The sequence below is a fragment of the Nyctereutes procyonoides genome, unplaced genomic scaffold, assembly GCF_905146905.1.
Source record: "Nyctereutes procyonoides isolate TBG_1078 unplaced genomic scaffold, NYPRO_anot_genome, whole genome shotgun sequence".
Taxonomy (NCBI): Eukaryota; Metazoa; Chordata; class Mammalia; order Carnivora; family Canidae; genus Nyctereutes; species Nyctereutes procyonoides.
The window spans coordinates 37,538,119-37,553,905 of record NW_026575046.1 but is presented as its reverse complement, the minus strand read 5'-3'; the positions used below and the strand labels follow the sequence as shown (position 1 = coordinate 37,553,905).

At 40.6% G+C, this 15,787-nt stretch overlaps 1 protein-coding gene across 8 annotated transcripts in view; it reads left to right on the top strand.

The window, feature by feature from the left end:
• The window catches only part of PWWP2A (PWWP domain containing 2A), a 64,386-nt gene that overhangs the window by 27,140 nt on the left and 21,459 nt on the right, over positions 1-15,787 (top strand). For 4 of the 8 annotated variants that reach the window (XM_055324938.1, XM_055324933.1, XM_055324937.1 and 1 more), the window contains one exon: positions 7,764-9,966. In XM_055324938.1, coding sequence (XP_055180913.1) covers positions 7,764-7,777 — 14 coding nt within the window. In that variant the 3' untranslated portion in view covers positions 7,778-9,966. Of the gene's footprint in view, positions 1-5,321; positions 5,442-7,763; positions 9,967-15,787 lie in introns of those variants that run through there. The other 4 variants (XR_008664353.1, XR_008664352.1, XM_055324935.1 and 1 more) reach the window with 3 other exon arrangements.

The following is a 15,787-nucleotide window of genomic DNA, read 5'->3' as shown; positions in this document are numbered from 1 at the left end:
AATTTTTAGGTGAGTTAGTGTGACTGTTTTTGCCTGTTAAAGTCTCTTATGAGGAGGTTTTAAGTTAAAACCATTCCTTCCCAGTGACAAAAAATAATTGTTTTGGACAACTCTATGAATATGGAAACCACTTAAATTATTTCAATAATGGAATTAATTAGCTTCCAACAACACTTACCCACCATCACACTTTTGCCGTATTTTCAAATTTGTGTACTTACTTTTTCTTTCAAGGTTTTATTTATTTATTTATTTGAGAGACAGAGATGGTAACAGAGATTGTGAGAAAGAGCATGAGTGGCAGGAGATGGTAGAAGCAGACTCCCTGTTGAGCAGGGAGCCTGACGTGGGGCTAGATCCCAGGACCCCGGGATCATGACCGGAGCTAATCATAACCAACTGAGCTACCTGGGTGCTCCACTTTTTCACTTTTTATTTCAGTACAATTAATAGAAAACATATAATCCCTGACATACTATTAAAATTCTAGGTCATCTGTGTACCACACTCCAGTAGGAAATGCTGAATTAACTTAATTTTTTTGAAAAAACTTAGCACAAATGGGAGGGGCAGAGAGAAAGGGAGAGAAAATCTCAAGCCGACTCCATCCTGAGTGCAGAGCCCAACCTGGGGCTTGAACTCACAACCCTGAGATCACAACCTGAGTGGAAACTGAGTCAGACACTTAGCTGACCGCACCACTCAGGCGCCCCTTAGATTATTTTTATGTCATGTCTTTAAATCCATCTTGGGATGGATTGAATTAGATTTTAATGTATCTAATCTCTGAAAAAAAGTAATTGCTGAACTTCTGTTTTTTCTTATAGATTCTTATTATTCTGGCACAAGTTAAGATTGGTTGTGGGGAGGTGTAAAGGAAAAGAAATGTGGACCCCAAAATTATAAGGATTTATGAAAATACCAAATTTGAGTCAAATTCTTATTTTCCCACTGAATAAATTAAATGGCTTGTAATATATGTTGTCTAACTTATGGGCCACTTTGGACACTTTGTACAACAATTTCATAAAACTTTGTTGTTGGACACTTTGTACAACAATTTCATAAAACTTTGTTGTTGAAAAAGATCAGTGGAAGAAAATACCTGGTCTTAAAACTTGGTTTATTTTTTTATTTTTTAAAGATTTATTTATTTATTCATGAGAGATACAGAGAGAGAGACAGAGACATAGGCAGAGGGAGAAGCAGGCTCCTTGCAGGGAGCCCGATGCAGGACTCGATCCTGGATCTGGGGATCACGCCCTGAGCTGAAGGCAAATGCCCAACCACTGAGCCACCCAGGCATCCCTTAAAATTTGGTTTAAATGTGAATTAAAATTTTCTTCTTCAAATTCTTGGTAGTTCTATAAGGCCTCATTAAAAAGTAGGTTGAAAACTCAGCCATAATTTAAATATAGAATTTTCCTTGTATCATAAGGATATGACAGGTAGCTTCTTTTTATTGGTTAAGACTTAGAAATCTAAGTCTTAGTCAGAAATTATGATTTAAAACTCATAATTTTTTCTATCCTAGTGCCTGTATGGAGAAGGAAATTGCATATGCCATAGCTAAAGTGTTAGGCTGTTATTATCACGCTTTCCCCCTTTTCATTTAAACTAAAAACTTGTAATTATAATGTATATCAAGTTTTATTAGCAAAGACATTTTAAAAAGAAATGTGTAAGATAACTTTTTAACTCTCAGTGTCCCTTATCAGTTCTCTCCAGTACAAAGATTCACTTAAAAGTTATTGAAAAAGCCTAGAAGGGATATAATTTTCCCCCAGTAAAACATTTTTTTGCTTCCCTGGGGAGAATGTTTTTGGAAGAACATGAGGGTTATCCTGTTGAGTATAAAATACAGAAATGGATACTTCTATAACTTGCCAGTGACCAGCGGTGCTCCATACCAGCTTTTATTGACCAAAGAATCATTTTTTAAAAAAGATTTTTAAGTAATCTCCGTACCTAACATGGGTCTTAAACTCAACAACCCTGAGATCAAGAGTCGCATGCTCCACCGACTGAGCCATCCAGGTACCCTGAGCAAAGAATCATTCTCACTTTTTAGGCACATTTCTCAGAGTACAGGGTCTTGAGCCAGATTTCTTCCTAGATTCAACGGAAGAGATGGATTTGCCTCTTATAAGCTAGTTGTATGATCTTAGGTTACTTCAATGTCATCCCCTGTGACAAGGAGAAAAATCGTACCTCTTGATAATGTAATTGTGAGAACTTAAATATTCAAAGCGGTAAAATGCCTAGCATAAGACCTATAGAAATAGCTTGCTATCCTTGCCACAACCACCATTTTCTGTGTATGGTGTAGGAATTTCATCCTGGTAGCTTTTGAAATTATCTTTGTGCAGCATATGAATGAAAAGTGTTATAATATATTCTTATCTGAGATTACAATAATCTTAATATGATGGTCCATAAATATCTAGAAGGCATGAACTATTTCCCATAGGCATTTGTGGAAGGCACTGGGTTGGAGGTTATGGGGATTACAGTGAACTGCATTCACCTCCTATTTCAGCTCTTGCCTCATTCATTTATGTATTGCATAAACTCCAGTCTATTCGTCTCCTGTTTCTACTCTCCCTTATGCCAAGCACAGGGCCTGACAAAGGAGAAATGATGTCTATCCGTGAATGAATGAGGAAGAGTAATTCTGGTTGAGATAGTTATATACAGACGACCAATCACCATCCCAGAAACCTGGCACATCCCAAATCCTTTCAGAGAGGCAAGAGAAGTTTTTGTGCTTGTGGGGCTCAGTGGAGTAGAGGTCCTCTTAGGAGAGCTTTAAAAAGATATTAGAACCACGAAGCTATGCCTGTTGGCTTTTAAGTTGCATAAGTTAGCTGATTTGCGCAAATGCCTTATTCCCTTGGGACCCTAGTGTTTTAATATTTTTTGTCAAGTGGTGAAAAAAATGGCTGTTAATTTGAACATTTCTTTTTATTTTTTATTGCTACTGGTATGATTGAGTAGATTCTTTCCACTTTTTAGGAGGGAAATAAATACACATTCTAGAGCCTTGATCTGTGTGCGTTGTGGCCATATTTTCCAGAAGATAGTCCTCTTTACCCATGGCTCATTTTTGAGATGCTGTTGATTATAAATCTATGATTGCCACCTCCAGTTTAGTTTTTTTTTTTTTTAATTTTTATTTATTTATGATAGTCACAGAGAGAGAGAGAGAGAGGCAGAGACACAGGCATAGGGAGAAGCAGGCTCCATGCACTGGGAGCCCGATGCGGGATTCGATCCCGGGTCTCCAGGATCGCGCCCTGGGCCAAAGGCAGGCGCCAAACCGCTGCGCCACCCAGGGATCCCTCCAGTTTAGTTATTATCTGGGAATCCGGCTGGGAGTGGAATCTTGTTTTAAGTCCTGGTAGGCTGGGAAGAACTATTAAAATCATATTAGAATGACTGCTTAGAAAAATAGCACCAAGGCTAGAAAACCAGAAAGTCTATTGAAGAACGAGGTACTCTTTTTCTGTTTGTTCATGTTGCGTGATACTACACTGTATTAAGGGAAAACTTAGAGTGTTCTGCAAGATAATAGGTACGTGTATACCTTTAAACTTTGCTCTCATAGCGTTACTTCCTTCCTTCTTTCATGACTTCCCCTGTTCTGATCTGCCCTTTATATTTCTGCCTCCCAGGTAGAGTTGCCATTGTGGCATATAAACTTTCTCTTAAAGGATAATTTCCAGTAAAACACTGCCTTTCTTGAGGGTATCCCTCCATTTGTTGCATCACCACCAGGGCTCCCTGGCTCTTCCTAATGGATCCTGTATGTGTGGTCTGTTTCTAAAGAAACCCCTGAGGCCCTAAAAGCATTGAGAGGAAACTCAAATATTACCACCAAAGACTCATGAGCCAGGTTCTGTGGACTGGGACAGGCATGTTGATATTTTTATGGTGTTTCGGGGTTGGAATATACAGCAAAAGGTGATCATTTTTCGAGGCAGCTTCTTGACTCTCTTACCTAGAATCCAAAAATAGATTTTTATTTGTTTTTAAAGATTTTATTTGAGAGTGTGTATGTGCTTGAGCAGGGGGAGGGGGAGGGGCAGAGGCAGAGGCAGAGGCAGAGGAGAAGCAGAAGCAGACTCCTTGCTGTGCAGGGAGCCTGATGCAGGGCTCATCCCAGGGTCATAACCTGAGCTGAAGGCAAGGCAGATGCTGAGACTGAGCCACCCAGGTGCCCCCAAGAAGAGATTTAGAATGATTGTTGAAACCTAACAAGTTTGACTTCTGGAGGGAGAGGTTCAAAATTAAATGGTTTCGTGTACTCAGATTACTTTTTCTTCTGTGATTACTGTTGGATTACAGTTAATAGTGTATTTCAGTATATAAGATATACTTACATAGTATATTTAAGTTTTCCCATGAACAAAAAGGTGAATAACCTCATTAAATCTCATTTAAGAAAATTGTTCTCCTTTGAGTTAAAATTCAGTTAAAATTATAGATCATGTGTATGAGATTTTTCCATTTCAGTGTCAGAAAAGCCTTTTTAAAAAGTTTTGATTATATGTTACTGTTTCTTATGTACCTTAGTATTCTAAAAATAATTATTTCATTATAAGGACTGAAGATCCTGTAAATCAATGATCCCAGAGTTGAGTACCATGATGTGATGAATTGTTTATACTTAAAATAGAGGAGTAAGAATACAAGCAAATATGTTAAAAATAAGTCTTAAAATAGCTATCCTTCATTTGAATTATTCTTTGTATTTGAAGTCTGCTCTGAAAGCCCAAGTGAGGAAGCTTATCCTGGCAAACTTATTTCAAGCAGATACTAACTCACACAGGAGGGTGAGGTCCTGAGTAGTGTGTATAGGTGGTCACGGGCATTAAAAGGTTATTTGCAAAATAGGGTCTTTGAGCTCAGTGAAGGAACATGGACAAGGATGACAACTTCAGCCCTCGCTGAATACTGAGATCAGGACTACTCCAACCCTAGCTAAGTGGTAGGCTAGAAATTTTTTGAGCTGGAACATTATGTGGGTGTCAGCCTGGAGGGCAGCATCCTAGTGTGGGCGCCTCAAGGCCTGTTGCTGCTGAACTGACTTGTGCCGGAGAGTGCCCTCTCCTGGCCACTGCTGGTGTGTCAACACCTCAAGTCTTTTCTTTAAGTACCCAAGCTTCACTTACTGTGAAGTCAGCAAGTTATCTACATTCATTATGAAAATTCAACTGAATTTTGGTCTTATTTTTAAAACTTTTTTTTTTTTGTAAAATGGATTTAAAAGAACTCAAATGACTGCTCTATTTTTGTTAACTTGGTTTTTTCTACCATAGGTCTCAACAAATGGCAGCTATTACATCAGACAGTGACGAGTCCTGCTGCTCCCTTACAGTGTCTGACAGACCACTGTGGATTCAGACTGGGAGCATTGAAGTTAACACTGAGACGGGCAGGTCTGTCTGTGTTAAGCCCTGCCACAAAGTGAAGAGGGCATCATGTCATCACTTAATCATTCTAAAGTAGATTAGGCTAGACCTAAAAGAATTCATTAGTTCTTTTTCTGTAGTTTTCATTGACCTTGGTAGCTGGGTGTACCTCATGCAGGTGACCATTTTAATGAGAGAAAATAACTTTCAATTGTGCTAAAAAAAGTAGAGCTAGCCTCCTGTGAACGCCTGTGAAATGAGAGTTTCTCCTAGGGTGGTAAAAGTTGGGTATCAGATTGTAGAATTATGTCAAATAGCAACGGAGCCTCCGTGGGAAGTCAAATAGTGGATTTCTTTATCTTTTCACTATCTCAGTCTTTCTTTGTCACTTTGATATCCATTTAACTTCTTAGTCATTCTTAATGTGTGTATATATAAGGATATATATATATATATATATATATGTCCATAGGTGAACATATATATGTTCTCAGTGAATTGACTTCAAAACCACTGTCATTTACATAAGGAAAGTCAAAACTCAGAGGGGCCGTAATCTCTTTAAGTACATTTATTGAGACCTCTTTGGATAGTGCCTTAAAGGCTTATTTTGGGTTTTTATACAGCTGGAAAGATTTAAGGATTTCTGTTGTGCTGCTTTTGAACTTACGATCCCATTTGCTTCCTTGAATTAAGGCTATTTAACCATATGGTGTTTGCAGCCAGTAAAGAGCCATGATATTGCATAGGACCTGTAATTTGCAAGCTGGGTCAGAATGGCACAGTTTGGATCAGAGATTGAGGCTGGGAGATTGTGGACGCTGACCTGTACTATAGGGATGGTAGGGTGATTTCTTGAAGGAATAGTGTTAGTTTTCTGCACCTCTCATATGAATAATAAGACCTGCTTCAACCCTGGGCTTTCTTGTCAACTTGAATAGGCCTCCCTAAGGTTGAAGCCAAATACTGAGTCATAAATAGAAGGAAAGGGAATTGTGTATGGGATTGGCTGTTTACCTTTTTTTTCTTTCAGTTTACTTCCAAAGTTCTTTGTGGGTCTAAAAGAGTATTACACGATACTAGTTTTAAAAACTAAACGTTTCTTAGCTCAGTGTCAAATTTAACGGTGTTAATGATTCTGTTTCTTCAGAAGTAAAGACAATTCACCTTCTATTCTGATGTGTGTGGTATTTACGGCTAGAAGCCATTGTTCATTGCTTGAGAAAAATGTGATAGAATGCTCTGTTACTGTGTTTTATAGGCCTCGATCCAGTAAGTCAGGGAGGCAACCCAGGAAGCTAACAGAAGATCAAGAGTTCTACCAGAGAATGGCAAAGACACTTCCTTTGAAATGTTTGGAAGTTAAATATTGGGAAGGATGGGGGGTGGTTCTTTTTCTCTTCTGCATTTGTTTTGTCAGTTGTTATTCTGAAAACACCACGGATCTTTGGTTTAAAAATACATTTGACCCAAAAAAATCATCATTTTCTCCATGATCAACTCTTTTAGAATTTAAGCTCTTATTGGTACTTAGTCTACCAGGTCCGAGAGGCATTAACCAAAGATGATAGAGGGTTGCCGTGGGGTTCTTACCACTTGGTATTAAAGGGAAGTTGATAATGTTAGTTAGAAATTCTGGTCATGCTGTCTAGCAGGAATTTTTATAAGCCTTGTATGGTGAAGAGTGCCTCTGCTCATGATCCTGTGTGCTGGTGTTAATAAGGGACTCTGTGGTCAGTCTACCTAGTGTACAGAAGTTGTCTTCGAGTAGCAACACAGTGCTCTGGATGCCTTCTAATGTGCTGTGTCTACCTCTGGGAAGGCACCGTCCATCCTCCTGGTTTGCTCTTTGTGCATATGCAGACAGTACGGTCTGCAGCTGACCTGCACCTAGGTTGGTTTCACATTTAAATCTGCCTAAGTCTGTAGGTGGCCTGTGCTAGAAGAAGGCTGCTGGAGCTTCAGAGCAGTCCACGGCAGCTGCGTGGACTTACAAAGGTTAACATGGATACCAGTGAAGTGTCAGCAGAGAACGGAGCTAAACGCCCCCCTGCCCCAACATCAGGCAAATACTCATTGACAAATATTTTTAAAATCTACTCAAATGCAGATTAACTCTGTGAAGGTGACAACAGTTTTGTGTTGGAATGTGGCCAGATGTACTTTGGAAATAAAATGAATGCTTCTGCTGGCTAAGAGTGGAAGTCAATTGTTTTCTCATATATCGGTTAAGGTTAGCTGGTTTAAAGGAAACATTCAATCTACTGAATTTAAACAATGAGGACATCATTTTTGTCCCATTTACTTGTGCTTAACTACATTTTCTTCCTTTTCTTTACTGTATTTCAGCACAAAGACATTAGCAGGCTGCTGGTTTCATGGACCTGTACCACAGTGACACCACACCAGAGCATCAGGACTGAATGCCATTGGAGACTCAGATGTTTAAAGCTGCACTGAGAAGTAAATGTTAAGGCAGTGGTTAAAACCCACAGTCTATAAAGGGGCACTTGCAAACTGTGCTATAGTAAATCGAAGAAAAGGTATTAGGGGAATGTTTTATAAAAAATAAACTATTGCAATAAGTTATGCATGAGAGGAGGAGAAAAGTGCTATGAAACACGCAAAGAACTCACTTGAATTTTATGTATGAAGATTATCACTGACCGTTAACTTTTTCTGAATGTGAAGTTCTTTTCAGTACAGTTTGGACAGGCCTAAAAGGCATGGGATGATGACAAAGATGCTGAATTATTTTTTAAACAGAAACTCTGTGCTTTCTCCAAGGTTTTGTTAATCAGTTCCGATATGAGCAAAGGCATTTCTAAGATGGCTCTCCTGTGACACAGCAAGAGTCGCACCTACCCAAGCGAGACCAGAGTCTCCTTCAGGGTACCAGTGGAAACAAGAGAAAAGATTCTCTAACATCCTACTAAAAGGATGGCAAAGTGCCCCACCCCGCAAAGAGAATTTGGATCTTTTCTTTCTTCAATAAAGCAGGGCTGTATTATCTTGAATATACGTTTGCTTGTTAGAACATATTAAGATGTATTTATTTGCCACCAGTATTTAACATTTTGTGCACATTTTCATAACTACATTCTTACCTTTTAAATTCTGACTCAAAGTGGATAGGCTAGTGTTGACCTTAGAGTGAAAATGAATACTCTAAGCTAGTTCTTCATTCTACTGATGTAGAAAGGCTTTCCCCTGAATTTTGATGTGGACCTCTCTCATGGAGAGCCCTCCCTTTTAAGTGCAAAATACTCTTCCAGGTGTCAGGTGGGACTTGACCCTGGGAACAGGCAGTAGGAACAGACCCATAAAGAGCTTTCATGCATGGAACATGAATTCTTATTAGTGGAGACCACAGTCTTTTTCTTGTCTTTGGAAAATACATATTATGAAAAACCTTAATTTTTCTTTTTAATGAATGGAGAAAACTTTCATGAGAAAACCAGATGGACCTATCAGAACTGCATTTTTAAGGCATTTTATATTTGATGGTGCCGTACTTTTAATAAAACTGAAGTTTTTTAGTGGCAATACTGATTTATTTTTTAAACCAGAAAGATAATCCATATTGATTACTTAGTACAAAAAAAGGGAAAAAATGCCAAAAAATAAAATATAAAATTCATTTGAAGCAACATAACAGATAAGTGAGCATTTGGCTCAAGTGTTCAAACTTTCCATAATCTTACCGTAGAGGTTGGAATTACTTAATAACCCCACACTCAGGATTAAGAAAAGGATCTGAGTGAGAGTTGGAGAACATTTAATAGCCCTACCTAGGACTTGTTTTACAACTCAAGAAGAAAAGGTGGACCGTCTTCTAGTGAGCTTAATATAAACTCTAATTATGCTACAAGTAAGTAAAAGTTTGGAGCGCATGCTAAAGTGTTTTTAGAAACTTCATGAAGTCATTATACACGTTTGATCAAATCTGAAAAAGTCAGCTCAGGAACTGGAGCAGCAGGGAGCTCTAAAGATGTGTACCTCCATGGTACCCTCTTCTTCACGGCCCTAGGGCTTAGGCTTGGGTCCATCTTGTTCTTTCTGATCTTGAACACCAGCAGTACCTTTCAGGCTCATTTCAAGACCCAGGTAACTCCAAGCCATGGTGGACTGTATAATAAGGATTTTTAATGAAGCTTTAGAATTCTTTGTGCAGTGATGGAAATGACCAAGAAATATACAAAGGCAAAACCTGATCTCTCCCAATTCTTTAAGTATCTAAATATTTTTTTTCTCATGACAAAATTCTCAAAGGCATTTTGTTATAAGCCATTTTCATTTTAATAAATGAAATTTGGTGGTATTTAAAATCTAGACATACCATGTTGCTATTTCACTTTTCATTGCTTTAGTTGCTTAATATTTAAGCTTTGCTTCATGCTACCTTTGTCTGTGTTTCAAATCTTCACAAGCCTATTTCATTTTGTAGACTTGAATGAAAAAAGTTGTTTCTCATCTAAAGTATGCTAAGACTTAAATGTTAAAGAATGTTGTGTAACATTTATCCAATAAAGTCTTGATTTTTTAAAATTTAGTTATTTAAAAACTTTTATTTTTTAGGAGTTAGGTTTTAAAGTTACTATTTTTTAACCAGTAAGATTCAACCACTAGTTGTTCCTTAGGGAGCTGTTTTAAGTAATACTGCTTTCTTAGGAGAACAGCCTATTTTTATATAATCACTGGAAGATTTTTTATGGGACCCTCTACGACCAAGGAATAGAGGAAGGGTGAAGAGTTTAATTATCCTGTCACAAACATTACTGTTTTCCTTTCTGATGGAAACAAATATGCTACCCTTCAGAGCTAGATGAGATTGAGCAAATATCTACTGGTAGGTTTAAGAAGTCCTGCCCTTACGGATAAATGGTTGCTTCTTTAAAAGCTCAGCATGTCCGATGTGTTTGAACCAGAAACACTCCACTGTCAGGAAAAAATGAGCCAATTAAAACCTCAAATTTCTAAAAATTTGAGAATTTTTAGACCAAAAACCTCGGTTAGTGTGCCTCCCCCACACCTCTGGAAAAGCAAGCCTCTGGAAGGCTCTGTTATTCCAGAGTATACATGGAGTCTGTTTTTTCTACCCCGCCCCCCTTGAGTTTCCTAGTAATGAAAATGGAATTACAACCAAGGTAAACAAGCCACATGCACATTATCTGGAAAGCCTCCACATGACACCCACCCCAACACACTCCCAGTCATGTTAACATACATGTGTCTGTAGACACACCACCTATCAGGAGAGGGAATGAGTGCAGAGACCCATGGCTACAACTTAGGACCTTCCTGGTGCTGTCTTCATGTAAGGAAATATAAGTTTGGATTCATGCCCTGGAATTGTTTATGAAAGGTACTGGTACCATCCTGGACATGCGGGGTATGTCGCAGCAAGTATGCACTGTAGAAAACTGTTTTCGTGCTTTTATACCTGATAACTCAGGTCCTCTTTCAAGTAAGGATTCTTCCCTCAGTGCTTTGAATAGAGCACACTGTATATTGTTAAGTACACCTTTCTCTGGTGATTAACATCACAATGAAATTTCATGGACTAACAACTCCTTTGCTCTGATATCAAGAAAGTACTGAACCTGGAATGAAAAGAGAACACAACTCAGGGAATACTGTGCAAGAGGAAGAAAGAGCTGGCCAAGCCCAGTGGCTAGGTTACCATATCTAAGAGTTAAGAATACTTGTAGAATTAGGCCTTTCCTAAATTCCTTGTGAAGCGTTCTGTATAGAAAAGAACCTTCTAACACGAAGCAAAGTAAACCGGTGATACTAAGAGGAGGATGCTTCTAGACGCATGACGTGCTTTAAACTAGACTTGGATTCTGATCGAAGTCCTGCCAGTTACCTTCCTGACACAATCTCACTGTAGCCGCACTGGTCAAAAACACGGAAGACGGAATTTTTTTTACCTTGAGTGAAAATAGTCTATAATCTTACCTTTCTGAATTCTAAGTTGTCAGTGCCTAATTCCTGTGGGTTCTGAATGGACAGCTCAGACCTACGATCCCAGGAAGGTGAACTAGATCAGCAATGTGAAGTACCTCGAGGTAAAGGAGTGCCTGCTGTGTCACTGTTCTAGAAAAGCACAGCCAGGGGTTCAGTGAGACACAAAGCAACCTTGTGGAAGACAGGGATGGGGGTGATCCTTCATATGTTTTAAATAAATGCAGCAGCTTCAACTCTTGTAGAAAACGAGGCGGGCTGGAAACACTTTTGCAGCATAAGCGGAAGCTCTAACTCCTGGTCTCTAATGCCAACTCTGTCAATGGCAGGATTTAATCAGTGTCACAAAGGAAGTTATCTGACCTTTTCTCCCAGTTAACTTCATGAAGCAAAGCTGCAAACAGCACTTTCTATTTTGGGGTAGTCAGACTATCCCTACAAAACAATGTTGTGTACCAGAGACCGTCCACCAAGGCTAGGCTTTGAAATGCAAACTGTTGTCCCCACTTGACTCCAATCCCCTGCTTCCCATTCCAGGCCTCCTTGAGGATTTCTATCTTTAGGCTGTTTGGAGACTTGACCATTTGTGGGTTTCTGAGTTGCTACATTTGGGGAGCTGGAGGGCACTGGGGTGCTCTGGTGGTATGAGGTGGCTGCCTAAAGGGAGTCCAGGCAAAGGGCCTGAGGTAGAATTCCCACCTGGGTGAGCTCTATTTCTCAGCAAGCAAGAGCTCTGGGAGCTGGGACTGAATAGTGGCTTCCCTGGCAGGGGGACAGCAGGCCATGCCATGCTTTAGCAAGAGGGAAAAGGGAGTTTCCAAAGTTTTCCCCTTGAGTGAAAGGAAGAAGAAGGTAGAGTCCTATTTCTAGTTCTGGCTGACAGAATTTAACTCCTACAGGATGGAGCTTATTCCTAGTTTGCAGACCTCAGAAGGTTGGAAAATTACAAGACTGCAATATTCCTATTACCAAGTATTCCAAACATCGGTAAAGGCAGACTGGACTAACTCACAAGCCCTGAGTGTCCAGCCCCAGCTTCATCAATGAGCAACCTGGAGCCAGGAGGACTGAACTGTTTAATGCTTTGGAATATGAGGCCATCTTCACTAGTTTTATTACTAGTTTCTCTGATTGCCCTTTGAAGGGCTTGAAGCAACTGTTCTCATGCTCCAGGGTAATGCCAGCCCCCTCTCTTGGGCTGCCTGGTAGCATTGTGGTGTCAGGAGCGTGAGTGGGCTTGGTCCTCCTTTTTTATAGAGTTCCCTGAAGGAACAGATGGCCTAGCCACTAATGGTACAGTGTGCACATACTTCCTCTTTTAAAGGAAATGAAGGTGCTAGAAGGACTAGGCATGTTACTTTTGCAGTTCAGAGGGGGGCATGCTGAAAAGGAGCATACGCATGTCCCTGAAATTGCTCCAGGATTTTACTAGGGTTTAGGGGTATGTCTCAAGCACACAGCACACACCGATTAAGTATTAAAGGAAGAGTTCAATGGGGCAGCCCGGGTGGCTCAGCGGCTTAGCGCTGCCTTCGGCCCAGGGCTTGATCCTGGAGACCCAGGATCGAGTACCACATCGGGCTCCCTGCATGGAGCCTGCTTCTCCCTCTGCCTGTCTCTGCCCCTCCCCCTCCCGTGTCTCTTATGAATAAATCTTAAAAAAAAAAAAGTTCAATGCCTTAAGAAATAAGGGAGGGACGAGGTGGGTGGCAGGATCACAATAGGAACAAACAGAACAAACCTACCCAGGCTGGCAGTGACCCCTGGGCTGAGGCCGACAGACTGTGCCCTAAACACTCAGCTCTCGAAGTTCCATGCTGCCTTTTAGGCCAACAGCAAGCTTAAGGAAAAGCTCAAATAATAAGAGGAAGAGGGATGGAGGCTTAAGTCACTGATTTTTCCTGTCCTAGGAGGTTTCTTAGATTGGTACTCTGGTCTTAGATGGTTACTGGACCTTTCCCTTTAAAGATCTTTCTTCTTGAGATTCAAGCAGCCACTCACTTGCACAGGTGTTCCCTACCTTCCCCTTTGACGTTCCACCACTGGCTAAAAGAAAGGATTTGCAGGTCTGGTTCTTAGATCAGACAATCCTTACAAATATATCTTCCAATCAGGTTTACATTTAATTAACACCTGCTGCCAGTTTCTCATCCCACGCCAGTCTGTTGACAGTAAAATGCCTCCAAAAGGTCTCTGGTCTCCCTACACCAGTCTGAACTCCAGCATGAGAGCCCTGTGAAGCCTAACCCAGCAACCATCTCAGAGGCCAGCTCAGGGCCCCACGAGCACAAGTACTCAGCAGGCCCAATAACGTTTCCAAAAGCAGTTCCCTACCTTCAATGACAGAATACTGCAGAAAATAGGACTTTGGTCATTTGTAGACTTAACATTCATGCTTTTAACTATACCTGAGGAACACTGAAGGTCCAATGTGTGAGGTCTTGGCATTTTACTGCAGCTCAAATGTAGGCCCCGTGCTGCTATGTTCAGGTCATTAGCTAGTAGGCTCGGCCACTCCCCAGCCTCCACATCTCAGCATGGTGTAATATTCTCTATTCCTATAAGCACAATAACTTGTAATAAGCTATGGCATTCTGGGGGGTAGGACAAGGAGCAAAAGGATATGCGGGAAGAACCCAGGAGCAGTGCTTGTGATGGAAGGTAAACCTATAAGCAAATTCAGACTTAGAAAAAGAGGTCCATCTGAAGAACAGAATTTAACCACAACTCAGATCCATGATGTGAGACAAAGGAACTAATCCACGGTGTACTCCTCACAGAAAAAGCACCGGATGAGTAAGACTTTGTTGCAGAAATAGTCCCAGTTTCCTGGGTGAGCCTTCTGCAGGAGGTTCCGTGAATGGAAGTTGCTCTGTAAGAGTTGGAGGGGTAGCTAAGATATAGTGTGGAGGCACAGAGAACACAGGATTCAGTGGAAATGTGATCTGGGACAAGGTGGAGTTTTGAAAATGTCAAGACAAATCCTTGCAGGTATTTAAAATGCAAAAATGAACCTTTAAAGACTAGGAGCCATATGCTTATTAGCCAGGTTGAATGCTCTACACGGCGGCACATGATGGCCTGGACTGGCTTAAAATGATTCTTTTTGCAGTGTCTTTTTAAGCTTCATGTGTACAAATACTGGGCTCACTGTTGAGTAATCCTAGGTGTGCCCTCTAAATCAGCCAGAACTGCCCATCTATCCAAATAAAAACACTACTGTACAAAGTTAACCGGGACTAGAAACTGCAGGGTGTTGAGGCCATCCAGGAAGTCCAGATCAATCCACTGGTCTAGACTAGGTGAAACCAAGCTGTTGACTTTCACTGCCTCCCACCACACCCTTTGGGTAAGGTGAAAAACAGCACATAAACCTTCTAAGCTGACACTTGAATCACTTGCTGGTCTTAAAATTTTGAGGAAAATGACTAGTTTCTACTTACCTTGAGATAATGGTTAGCAAGGAGACATTTTAAAAACCAGGTACTCATCAAAGGGTACAGAATCTGGAGACTTCTGGATAGTGATTGTTATTCACACTGAGAACACTTCTTATAAAATACCTTTAATACCAACTTACTAGGTTTCTGGTAGAGAAGTAGATGTTGGTGCTATAAAGAAATAAACATGGCCCTTACCTTCCAGGAGGTCGTGGAGGCAAAGGGGGAATAGGAGAGCATAGTATTTAAATAAAATGTATCTTACAGTCTTCAAGGAAATTCTAGAAAGAGATCCAAAATTATTATTATTATTTTTTTAATTTTTATTTATTTATGATAGTCACACACAGAGAGAGAGAGAGAGGCAGAGACACAGGCAGAGGGAGAGGCAGGCTCCATGCACCAGGAGCTCAACGTGGGATTCGATCCCGGGTCTCCAGGATCGCGCCCTGGGCCAAAGGCAGGCGCCAAACCGCTGCGCCACCCAGGGATCCCCCCAAAATTATTTTGATCCACTGCAATATTGTCGGAATAGGAGCATATACAAACATTTCTATTCTATTCCATTCATTCTATTGTCAAACATTTTCAGAAAGTTTGACTCTATTTTTTTCTTCCAGATTTGTAAGTAGAGAAATAACTATGGTTGATTAAGAAAAAAACCAAAACACACCTTGGCTTAAGAAAATGCACATCGCACATCTAGTTAGATTCCCTTCCTTTCCTTTCCAGATGTATTACTTGGCCACTGTGAGATTTCGGCGTGGTGGTGGTGGATGGTGGAGGAGGAGAAGGGAGACAAAGAGGGAGAAGGCCTGAGAAGCAAAACCTCTAGAGCCCGCAGCAACAGCAATGTCTTGAGGCAGGCTGTATCTAGGCAAACACGTCTATTTCCCCACTCCCTGGAGGGTCAGACAGGTGCTCAGGAATCTCAGCCCCAACCTTGGCCAAGTCTCAGTTATTAAG